General features: G+C 42.8%; 2 protein-coding genes across 5 annotated transcripts in view; both read left to right on the forward strand.

The window, feature by feature from the left end:
* LOC110488131 (PHD finger protein 14) overlaps positions 1-12,942 on the forward strand; it is a 125,239-nt gene that overhangs the window by 55,951 nt on the left and 56,346 nt on the right. The window lies entirely within an intron of this gene.
* On the forward strand, positions 353-3,789 carry LOC118946518. The gene is made up of 2 exons (XM_036971657.1): positions 353-2,912; positions 3,033-3,789. The coding sequence occupies exons 1-2, from the start codon at positions 484-486 to the stop codon at positions 3,367-3,369; spliced, it is 2,766 nt and encodes a 921-aa protein (XP_036827552.1). The 5' UTR covers positions 353-483; the 3' UTR covers positions 3,370-3,789.

A 12,942-nucleotide genomic window follows, 5' to 3' on the forward strand; every position in this document is an offset into this window, starting at 1 on the left:
AGTACCACTAACCCTATTCCAGCTAGTACTACTACAGCTAACCCTACTCCAACTAACCAGCTAGACAGTTAACCCTACTAATCAGCTAACCCTACTACAGCTAACCCTACTCCAGCTAACCAGTTAACCCTACTACAGCTAATCAGCTAACCCTACTCCAGTTAACCCTACTACAACTAAACTTACTACAGTTAACCAGTTAACCCTACTACAGCTAAACTTACTCCAGCTAACCTGTTAACCCTACTACAGCTAACCCTACTGCAGCTAATCAGCTAACCCTACTCCAGCTAACCTGTTAAGCCTACTACAGCTAACCCTACTGCAGCTAATCAGCTAACCCTACTCCAGCTAACCTGTTAAGCCTACTACAGCTAACCCTACTGCAGCTAATCAGCTAACCCTACTCCAGCTAACCAGCTAACCCTACGACAGATAAACTTACTCCAGCTAACCAGTTAACCTACTCCAGCCCTACCATGCATGGCTCTGTATCTAACCATTAGGGCTAGGCTATGGCCAACTCTGTATCTAACCATTAGGCCTAGGGCTAGACTATGGTCAACTCTGTATCTAACCATTAGGCCTAGGGTTAGGCTATGGTCAACTCTGTATCTAACCATTAGGCCTAGGCTATGGCCAACTCTGTATCTAACCATTAGGCCTAGGGCTAGGCTATGGCCAACTCTGTATTTAACCATTAGGCCTAGGGCTAGACTATGGTCAACTCTGTATCTAACCATTAGGCCTAGGGCTAGGCTATGGTCAACTCTGTATCTAACCATTAGGCCTAGGGCTAGACTATGGTCAACTCTGTATTTAACCATTAGGCCTAGGGCTAGACTATGGTCAACTCTGTATCTAACCATTAGGCCTAGGGCTAGACTATGGTCAACTCTGTATCTAACCATTAGGCCTAGGGCTAGGCTATGGTCAACTCTGTATCTAACCATTAGGCCTAGGGCTAGACTATGGTCAACTCTGTATCTAACCATTAGGCCTAGGGCTAGACTATGGTCAACTCTGTATCTAACCATTAGGCCTAGGGCTAGACTATGGTCAACTCTGTATCTAAGCATTAGGCCTAGGGCTAGACTATGGTCAACTCTGTATCTAACCATTAGGCCTAGGGTTAGGCTATGGTCAACTCTGTATCTAACCATTAGGCCTAGGGCTAGACTATGGTCAACTCTGTATCTAACCATTAGGCCTAGGGCTAGACTATGGCGAACTCTGTATCTAACCATTAGGCCTAGGGTTAGGCTATGGTCAACTCTGTATCTAACCATTAGGCCTAGGGTTAGGCTATGGCTAACTCTGTATCTAACCATTAGGCCTAGGCAATGGCCAACTCTGTATCTAACCATTAGGCCTAGGGTTGGGATATGGTCAACTCTGTATCTAACCATTAGGCCTAGGGTTAGGCTATGGTCAACTCTGTATCTAACCATTAGGCCTAGGGTTAGGCTATGGTCAACTCTGTATCTAACCATTAGGCCTAGGGTTAGGCTATGGCTAACTCTGTATCTAACCATTAGGCCTAGGCTATGGCCAACTCTGTATCTAACCATTAGGCCTAGGGTTAGGCTATGGTCAACTCTGTATCTAACCATTAGGCCTAGGGTTAGGCTATGGTCAACTCTGTATCTAACCATTAGGCCTAGGGTTAGGCTATGGTCAACTCTGTATCTAACCATTAGGCCTAGGGTTAGGCTATGGTCAACTCTGTATCTAACCATTAGGCCTAGGGCTAGACTATGGCGAACTCTGTATCTAACCATTAGGCCTAGGGCTAGACTATGGTCAACTCTGTATCTAACCATTAGGCCTAGGGTTAGGCTATGGTCAACTCTGTATCTAACCATTAGGCCTAGGGTTAGGCTATGGTCAACTCTGTATCTAACCATTAGGCCTAGGGCTAGACTATGGTCAACTCTGTATCTAACCATTAGACCTAGGGTTAGGCTATGGTCAACTCTGTATCTAACCATTAGGCCTAGGGCTAGACTATGGTCAACTCTGTATCTAACCATTAGGCTTAGGGTTAGGCTATGGTCAACTCTGTATCTAACCATTAGGCCTAGGGCTAGACTATGGCGAACTCTGTATCTAACCATTAGGCCTAGGGTTAGGCTATGGTCAACTCTGTATCTAACCATTAGGCCTAGGGTTAGGCTATGGCTAACTCTGTATCTAACCATTAGGCCTAGGGTTAGGCTATGGCTAACTCTGTATCTAACCATTAGGCCTAGGGTTAGGCTATGGTCAACTCTGTATCTAACCATTAGGCCTAGGGCTAGACTATGGCGAACTCTGTATCTAACCATTAGGCCTAGGGTTAGGCTATGGTCAACTCTGTATCTAACCATTAGGCCTAGGGCTAGACTATGGCTAACTCTGTACCTAACCATTAGGCCTAGGGTTGGGCTATGGCTAACTCTGTATCTAACCATTAGGCCTAGGGTTAGGCTATGGCTAACTCTGTATCTAACCATTAGGCCTAGGGCTAGACTATGGCTAACTCTGTATCTAACCATTAGGCCTAGGGTTAGGCTATGGTCAACTCTGTATCTAACCATTAGGCCTAGGGCTAGACTATGGCAAACTCTGTATCTAACCATTAGGCCTAGGGTTGGGCTATGGCTAACTCTGTATCTAACCATTAGGCCTAGGGTTAGGCTATGGCTAACTCTGTATCTAACCATTAGGCCTAGGGCTAGACTATGGCTAACTCTGTATCTAACCATTAGGCCTAGGGCTAGACTATGGTCAACTCTGTATCTAACCATTAGGCCTAGGGTTAGGCTATGGTCAACTCTGTATCTAACCATTAGGCCTAGGCTATGGCCAACTCTGTATCTAACCATTAGGCCTAGGGCTAGGCTATGGCCAACTCTGTATTTAACCATTAGGCCTAGGGCTAGACTATGGTCAACTCTGTATCTAACCATTAGGCCTAGGGTTAGGCTATGGTCAACTCTGTATCTAACCATTAGGCCTAGGCTATGGTCAACTCTGTATCTAACCATTAGGCCTAGGGCTAGACTATGGTCAACTCTGTATCTAACCATTAGGCCTAGGGTTAGGCTATGGTCAACTCTGTATCTAACCATTAGGCCTAGGCTATGGCTAACTCTGTATCTAACCATTAGGCCTAGGGTTAGGCTATGGTCAAGTCTGTATCTAACCATTAGGCCTAGGGTTAGGCTATGGTCAAGTCTGTATCTAACCATTAGGCCTAGGGTTAGACTATGGCTAACTCTGTATCTAACCATTAGGGCGATAGTAGCCTACAGTAAATGTACTTTTAACCTGAGAATATGTTATGTGTTCCAACAGTTTAGAATGTGTGAACAAACACCTTATTAGCTGTGTTGTGTGATCGGTGTGTACAGTATTTATTGACAAGCCAAGCTTTTTTGTGTATTTTATTTGTGCCTTCACACTTGATTTTATATCATAATATGCCTTTTGTTATTACTGTGTTATGAAGAAAATGAGTTAAGCTCACTATTGAGTAGGAACCTTAAAGGACTCCTTGCTAAACATATTCATTGTTAATATATTTGTTTACACACATGCCTATATGTGATTAGTATTCGTTTACATACATTTCTATATGTGATTATTTATAACATGTTGTGGTATTACCACATTGGGTAAAAGTAACTGTGATTTATAGAGTACTAATATTGCTACTCATATGTGTGTATGTGAAGTTTCCTGGCCTCCCGGCCCCTATAGCTCTCAGCATTAAAGCTTGAATAAACTCTTGACTTTTTCACCTTAGCACCATATTGATAAATGAGAGTTACACAGCTAATTACACTGAGCCAAAATATTAACGCAATTTGTAAAGTAATTGGTCCCATGTTTCCATGCGCACAAAAATATTATTTCTCTCAGATTTTTTGGTTTTACATCCCTGTTAGTGAGCATTACTCCTTTGCCAAGATACTCCATCCACCTGACAGTTGTGGTATGTCAAGAATCTGATTAAACAGCATGATCATTACACAGGTGCAGCTTATGCTCAGGACAATAAAAGGCCACTCTAAAATGTGTAGTTTGTCACACAACAGAATGCCACAGATGTCTCAAGTTTTGAGGGAGTTTGCAATTGGCATGCTGACTGCAGGAATGTCCACCAGAGCTGTTGCCAGCGAGTTGAATGTTAATTTCTTTACCAAAGGCTGCCTCCAAGGTCGTTTTAGAGAATATGACAGAATGTCCAACCAGCCTCTCAACCGGAGACCACGTCTAACCACGCCAGCCCAGGACCTCCTCTTCCGGCTTCTTCACCTATGGGATTGTCTGAGACCAGCCACCCGGACAGCTGATGAAACTGTGGGTTTGCACAACCAAATAATTTCTGCACAAACTGTCAGAAACCATCTCAAGGAAGCTCATCTGAGTGCCCCCTTGTCCTCACCAGGATCTTGACCTGACTGCAGTTAGGCGTCGTAACCAAGTTCAATGGGAAAATGCTCACCTTCGATGGCCACTGGCACGCTGGAGAAGTGTGATCTTCACGGATGAATCCCGGTTTCAGCTGTACCGGGCAGATGGCAGATAGTGTGTGTATGGTGCGACAGGTTTGCTGATATTAACATTGTGAATAAGGGTGTCCCATGGTGGTAGTGAGGTTATGATATGGGCAGGCATAAGCTACGGACAACGAACACAATTGCATTTTATCGATGGCAATTTGAATGCACAGAAATACCGTGATGAGATCCTGAGGCCCATCGTCGTGCCATTCATCCGTCGCCATCACCTCATGTTTCAGCATGATAATTCATGGTCCCATGTCGCAAGGATCTGTACACAATTCCTGGAAGCTGAAAATGTCCCAGTTGGCCTGCATACCCACCAGACCCGGTAACCCATTGAGCATATTTGGGATGCTCTAGATAAGTGGTTCCCAAACTTTTTATAGTCCCGTACCCCTTCAAACATTCAACCTCCAGCTGCGTACCCCCTCTAGCACCAGGGTCAACGCATTCTCAAATGTTGTTTTTTGCCATCATTGTAAGCCTGCCACACACACACATTTATTAAACATAAGAATGAGTGAGTTTTTGTCACAACCCGGCTGTTGGGAAGTGACAAAGAGCTCTTATAGGACCAGGGCACAAATAATAATAATCCATAATTTTGCTCTTTATTCAACCATCTTACATATAAAACCTTATTTGTTCATCGAAAAATATGAATAACTCACCACAGGTTAATGAGAAGGGTGTGCTTCAAAGGATGCACATAACGCTGCAATGTTGGGTTGTATTGGAGAGAGTCTCTCACATAGGTACGTGGTGGCCTAGAAGGCCAACATCCCAGGGTCACCTCTTCACTGTTGACGTTGAGACTGGTGTTTTGCGGGTACTATTTAATGAATCTGCCAGTTGAGGACTTGTGAGGCGTCTGTTTCTCAAACTAGACACTCTAATGTACTTGTCCTCTTGCTCAGCTGTGCACCGGGGCCACCCACTCCTCATTTTATTCTGGTTAGAGCCAGTTTGTGAAGGGAGTAGTACACCACGTTGTACGAGATCTTCAATTTCTCAGGACAAGAATAAATATTCCATAAAAAAATCTGCTGTTTCCAGCTACAATCGTCATTTACAACATTAACAATGTCTGAAGTACACTGTATTTCTGATCAATTTGATGTTATTTTAATGGACACAAAAAATTTATTTTCTTTCAAAACAAAGACATGACAAGTGACTCCAAACTTTTGAACAGTAGTGTATGTATGTATGTATGTATGTATGTATGTATGTATGTATGTATGTATGTATGTATGTATGTGTGTATATACAGTGCCTTGCGAAAGTATTCGGCCCCCTTGAACTTTGCGACCTTTTGCCACATTTCAGGCTTCAAACATTAAGATATAAAAGTGTATTTTTTTGTGAAGAATCAACAACAAGTGGGACACAATCATGAAGTGGAACGACATTTATTGGAAATTTCAAACTTTTTTAACAAATCAAAAACTGAAAAATTGGGCGTGCAAAATTATTCAGCCCCCTTAAGTTAATACTTTGTAGCGCCACCTTTTGCTGCGATTACAGCTGTAAGTTGCTTGGGGTATGTCTCTATCAGTTTTGCACATCGAGAGACTGACATTTTTTCCCATTCCTCCTTGCAAAACAGCTCGAGCTCAGTGAGGTTGGATGGAGAGCATTTGTGAACAGCAGTTTTCAGTTCTTTCCACAGATTCTCGATTGGATTCAGGTCTGGACTTTGACTTGGCCATTCTAACACCTGGATATGTTTATTTTTGAACCATTCCATTGTAGATTTTGCTTTATGTTTTGGATCATTGTCTTGTTGGAAGACAAATCTCCGTCCCAGTCTCAGGTCTTTTGCAGACTCCATCAGGTTTTCTTCCAGAATGGTCCTGTATTTGGCTCCATCCATCTTCCCATCAATTTTAACCATCTTCCCTGTCCCTGCTGAAGAAAAGCAGGCCCAAACCATGATGCTGCCACCACCATGTTTGACAGTGGGGATGGTGTGTTCAGCTGTGTTGCTTTTACGCCAAACATAACGTTTTGCATTGTTGCCAAAAAGTTCAATTTTGGTTTCATCTGACCAGAGCACCTTCTTCCACATGTTTGGTGTGTCTCCCAGATGGCTTGTGGCAAACTTTAAACAACACTTTTTATGGATATCTTTAAGAAATGGCTTTCTTCTTGCCACTCTTCCATAAAGGCCAGATTTGTGCAATATACGACTGATTGTTGTCCTATGGACAGAGTCTCCCATCTCAGCTGTAGATTTCTGCAGTTCATCCAGAGTGATCATGGGCCTCTTGGCTGCATCTCTGATCAGTCTTCTCCTTGTATGAGCTGAAAGTTTAGAGGGACGGCCAGGTCTTGGTAGATTTGCAGTGGTCTGATACTCCTTCCATTTCAATATTATCGCTTGCACAGTGCTCCTTGGGATGTTTAAAGCTTGGGAAATCTTTTTGTATCCAAATCCGGCTTTAAACTTCTTCACAACAGTATCTCGGACCTGCCTGGTGTGTTCCTTGTTCTTCATGATGCTCTCTGCGCTTTTAACGGACCTCTGAGACTATCACAGTGCAGGTGCATTTATACGGAGACTTGATTACACACAGGTGGATTGTATTTATCATCATTAGTCATTTAGGTCAACATTGGATCATTCAGAGATCCTCACTGAACTTCTGGAGAGAGTTTGCTGCACTGAAAGTAAAGGGGCTGAATAATTTTGCACGCCCAATTTTTCAGTTTTTGATTTGTTAAAAAAGTTTGAAATATCCAATAAATGTCGTTCCACTTCATGATTGTGTCCCACTTGTTGTTGATTCTTCACAAAAAAATACAGTTTTATATCTTTATGTTTGAAGCCTGAAATGTGGCAAAAGGTCGCAAAGTTCAAGGGGGCCGAATACTTTCGCAAGGCACTGTATACATACACACACACATACATACATACATACATACACACATACACTACTGTTCAAAAGTTTGGGGTCACTTGTCATATATATATATATATAAAATAAAATGCGAACCACGTTTTATTTTGCGTACCCCCGATGGCATTGCGCTTGGGAGTACCTGCTCTAGATAGATGTGTACGATGTGTACGACAGCATGTTGCAGTTTCCGCCCATATCCAGCGTCTTCACACAGCCAATGAAGAGGAGTGGGACAACGTTCCACAGGCCACAATCAACAACCTGATCAACTCTATGTGAAGGAGATGTGTCGCGCTGCATGACGCAAATGGTGGTCACACCAGATACTGACTGGTTTTCTGATCCACGCCCCTTTTTTTTAAGGTATCTGTGATCAACATTCCCATTCATGTGAAATCCATAGATTACGGCCTAATGAATTTATTTCAATTTACTGATTTCCTTGTATGAACTCTAACTCAGTAAAATCTTTGAAATTGTTGTATTTATACTTTTGTTCAGTGTAATTGTTGTATTTATATTTTTGTTCAGTGTAATTGTTGTATTTATATTTTTGTTCAGTGTAATTGTTGTATTTATATTTTTGTTCAGTGTAATTGTTGTATTTATATTTTTGTTCAGTGTAATTGTTGTATTTATATTTTTGTTCAGTGTAATTGTTGTATTTATATTTTTGTTCAGTGTAATTGTTGTATTTATATTTTTGTTCAGTGTAATTGTTTTATTTATATTTTTGTTCAGTGTAATTGTTGTATTTATATTTTTGTTCAGTGTAATTGTTTTATTTATATTTTTGTTCAGTGTAATTGTTGTATTTATATTTTTGTTCAGTGTAATTGTTTTATTTATATTTTTGTTCAGTGTAATTGTTGTATTTATATTTTTGTTCAGTGTAATTGTTGTATTTATATTTTTGTTCAGTGTAATTGTTTTATTTATATTTTTGTTCAGTGTAATTGTTGTATTTATATTTTTGTTCAGTGTAATTGTTGTATTTATATTTTTGTTCAGTGTAATTGTTGTATTTATATTTTTGTTCAGTGTAATTGTTGTATTTATACTTTTGTTCAGTGTAATTGTTGTATTTATATTTTTGTTCAGTGTAATTGTTGTAAAGGTGTGTCGACGGTGGACAGCGTTCCGTTTGTGCGTCCCGCTGTCATCTCTGATTTATTACGGGGGAAGTGCCTCCTCGTCTGCCACCGGCAGCTGACCCTTAACAGGCCAGTAGAGCTGATGAGGAGGAGTGGTCTGCTTCTCTCTCTCCCTCTCTTTCTCTCTCTTTCTTTCTCTCCTTCTCTTTCTCTCTCTTTGTCACAAAGTTGATCTGTTTATTTCAGCTAAACCCGGATTCTGTGGCTACTCCTGCTGCTGCACCGATTCACCCCTCTCTCTTTCTCCCTCTCACACAGTGCCAGATACCGGTAGAGAGGGAAAGAGAGAGAGGCAGACATAGAATAGAGAGGCTTTTGATGACAATCTGGTTAACGGCATAACAAAAGCCTCCAATGTGTCTGGCACCAGATGGATAGGCAGCAACAACAAAAAATACAGCATATTTGGGATGCTCTAGATCAGTGGTTCCCAAGCTTTTTATAGTCCCGTACCCCTTCAAACATTCAACCTCCAGCTGCGTACCCCCTCTAGCACCAGGGTCAATGCACTCTCAAATGTTTTTTTTTTTGCCATCATTGTAAGCCTGCCACACACACACATTTATTAAACATAAGAATGAGTGAGTTTTTGTCACAACCCGGCTGTTGAGAAGTGACAAAGAGCTCTTATAGGACCAGGGCACAAATAATAATAATCCATAATTTTGCTCTTTATTCAACCATCTTACATATAAAACCGTATTTGTTTATTGAAAAATATGAATAACTCACCAAAGGTTAATGAGAAGGGTGTGCTTCAAAGGATGCACGTAACTCTGCAATGTTGGGTTGTATTGGAGAGAGTCTCTCACATAGGTACGTGGTGGCCTAGAAGGCCAACATCCCAGGGTCACCTCTTCACTGTTGACGTTGAGACTGGTGTTTTGCGGGTACTATTTAATGAATCTGCCAGTTGAGGACTTGTGAGGCGTCTGTTTCTCAAACTAGACACTCTAATGTACTTGTCCTCTTGCTCAGCTGTGCACCGGGGCCACCCACTCCTCTTATTCTGGTTAGAGCCAGTTTGTGAAGGGAGTAGAACACCCCGTTGTACGAGATCTTCAGTTACTCCAATGTGTCTGGCACCAGATGGATAGGCAGCAACAACAAAAAATACAGTCAGAGTTGGGCCCAGACCTGGATTCAAACACTATTTGAAATTATTCAGCAAACGCTGAAAGTATTTGAAAGATTCAAATGGATGTTGAACCCAGGACTGGAAGAGAAGAACTCCGTGTTGGGCCCAATAGAAAGGCAGACAGACAGGCAGCAGTGTCACTTTGAGGTTGAGACTCAGAGAGATGGAATCAGCACAGCGTAGAGAACTGTAACTGCCCCAATCCCTCATTCTCCCTGCTTCCCTCTCTCAGCCCCTCTTAGCCCAGGGTCCACAGAGACACGGGGAGCAGGCCTAAACGGAGGGAAGCTACAGCTGTGTTCTGACCATGGGGATGAGTAAGTCTGAGACAAGGACTGGGGGAGGGAGGGAGAGAAAGGAGGAGGGAGGTTCTGGAAGAGCAGTAACCTTTGGGATGATGAGTGCGTTTCCCATTACCGTCCTGACACAGGATCCGCAGAGATGATTTAATGGCGGCATTTTGTTTTTGCTGACTTCATTCCTTTTTTTCTTCTCCTCCACCATTAAAAGAGAAGAGAAAAGGCATACCAGGCTAGGGCTGGGCTGCTGTGTGGGTAGAGTAGCCAAGCAGCTCAAGTCTATTATTCCCCAGCCAGCTTCTTCCTTGCCCTCTCTTATTCCACGGATTCCACCGTCGCAGTGTGTGTCCACTCACTTCCTGGTTGCACTTCCTTCCTCCTCTTATCCTTCTCTCCTTTTTTTATTCCCTTTTTCCTCCCATCCTATGTCTCAGTGACTACAAACTAGGATGAATCACCTAACACCCAGAGGTGCCTTATATCCTAATAGTGTGGGGTTTGCCCCAGCGCGCAGACAGATGTACACTGTTAAGGAATGTGTGTGTGTGTGTGTGTGTGTGTGCGCCTGCCTGTGGGTCAGACTGTGTCTTCCCTTCTTGTAACAGAACATAAGGCCAGGGGGTGATAGCACAGAGAGGCCCCCAGTGAGCAGGCTGGGGCACTAGTTAGGTCAGTCAGAGGCTAGAGAGGTGAGGCTCTACCTGCAAAGCAGAGGCCACAGACCTGCTGGTGCTACTGCTCCAATCCACACACGCACACAAACTATGAACTCGGCCCACTGAGGCCCCCTGCTGGTGGACTAGGGGAACAGCAGCCTCATGGCCACCTAGGTGAATTATCAGTCCCTGGCAGCTCCAGACCTGGGTTCAAATCTATTTGAAGTCTTTAAATTTTTTTCAGAATTTGCTTTAGTCTGCCTCGAGTGCCAGTTGGGCAGGGTTTGCACTTTTTGACTGTTGTATTGGTTCCATTGCTCTAGGCAAAGTATTTGAACCCAGGTGAAGGCAGCTTGTGGCTAGCCCATTTCACTATAGTATCCTGTCTCCTTGTAGTGAGTGAGTTGTGTCCTAATGAGCTTGTAAATTCCTTGCAATGGTGTTTCTGTCTCGCCGCATTCATTACCTCCTCCTGCCCACCTTGTAAAACAATGCCTCTTTAATAATGTCTCAGCACCGTCCCACTGCCCCGACACTAAATCAAAAAGTGAGAGGCTATAGGAGAAGACCGATAATCCACTCCCTCTGTTTCTATGAAGAGAAATCACAGAACTACTTTGTCACAGGGTGGGACGTGGGAGTCGATGGCTGAGCGCTTTGTGGCGCATTGATCTCCCGTCACGTGAACACCCTCCAGGTAATTGCACTGCCCTAGTGTGATAAATTCTTCCCGTTGTTTCAAATACTCTGGGGGCTTCGGCACCGCACCGCTCCTCCTGCTCTGGCTCGTAAAGAAGAGAGAGTTGGGAGGCCTGGGATGAAGTAAATACGCCTTGACTGTTTCTATACATGGACTACACTTTGTCTTTGCCTGTGGTGCAACAAAGACATAAATAAGTCGCATATCAAAGGATCACCGGGCCGGATTCGATGTGTTGTCATCAGGGGCTTATTTGTTTTCTGTTCAACATTCTTTTAACCAAGGGAAGACTTTGTGAATGTTTTTGACAACAGTGATGGTTTTGATGATAAAGACGTTGATGTTGATAACAATGTTGAAGTTGTTGCTGCTGTTGGTGATGAGGAGCTTCATCCTGGAGTGTGATATTCAAGGCCAACCGAGGCCACGTTGTTTTCCATTTCCATTTCAAATACTGCATGCAGATTCATCCCCAAACAACTAAACAACATTTAATTACCACTAACAAACATTTAGCTAATTAATATTTTCTCGACTCATTAAAGTGTTTTCCCCATTTATCTGATTTAGACTACACCCCTGTTATGTTGCACATTGGTTGTCCAGCAGCTGTGCCATAACCACTAATATCACTCTCCACAGAGTAGAACCCCTGCATGTATACTGAACAAAAATATAAACGCAACATGGAAAGTGTTGGTCCCATGTTTCATGAGCTGAAATAAGATCCCAACGTCATTTTAGAGAATTTGGCAGTGTGTCCAACCGGCCTCACAACCGCAAATCACATGTAACCACACCAGCCCAGGACCTCCACATTTGGCTTCGTCACCTGTGGGATTGTCTGAGACCAGCCACCCGGACAGCTGAAACTGAGGAGTACTTCTTGTCTGTAATATAGTCCTTTTGTGGGGAAAGACTCATTCTGATTGGCTGGTCCTAGCTCACAAGTGGGTGGGCCTATGCCCTACTAGGCCCACCCATGGCTGCGGCCCTGCCCATTCATGTGAAATCCATAGATTAGGGCCTAATTTATTTGAATTGACATATTTCCTTATGTAAACTGTAACTCAGTAAAATCATTGAAATTGTTGCATGTTGCGTTTTTTTTTTTACTGTTAGGGCTTAAAGTGCATCAGAGTATTACTTTTTCTAAAATAATCTTATGATCATGTACCTGTGTGTACATTTACCTACACTGTAGATAAAACACTTATATTGTGGATCCCAACTGCAACCTAGTTGTCTAACCCAATGGTCTTATCTCAGTTGAGTTAACCTGTTTGGGATAGGGGGCAGCATTTTCACGTTTGGATGAAAAGTGTGCCCAGAGTGAACTGCCTGCTACTCAGCCCCAGTTGCTAATATATGCATATTATTAGTAGATTTGGATAGAACACTCTGAAGTTTCTAAAACTGTTTGAATGATGTCTGTGAGTATAACATAACTCATATGGCAGGCGAAAACCTGGGAAAAATCCAACCAGGAAGTGGTAAATCTGAGGTTTGTAGTTTTTCTCTTGGCCTATCGAATAT

Source organism: Oncorhynchus mykiss, chromosome 32 (assembly GCF_013265735.2).
Source record: "Oncorhynchus mykiss isolate Arlee chromosome 32, USDA_OmykA_1.1, whole genome shotgun sequence".
In the NCBI taxonomy this organism is placed as follows: domain Eukaryota; kingdom Metazoa; phylum Chordata; class Actinopteri; order Salmoniformes; family Salmonidae; genus Oncorhynchus; species Oncorhynchus mykiss.

What these genes read in the sequence shown, in the direction of transcription:
- LOC118946518 (XM_036971657.1), top strand. Translation starts at nt 484, where the DNA reads ATGGCTCTGTATCTAACCATTAGGGCTAGGCTATGGCCAACTCTGTAT. An exon ending in ACTCTGTATTTAACCATTAG is followed by an intron (nt 2,913 to 3,032) that starts GCCTAGGGCTAG and finishes TCTAACCATTAG; the next exon opens with GCCTAGGGCTAGACTATGGT.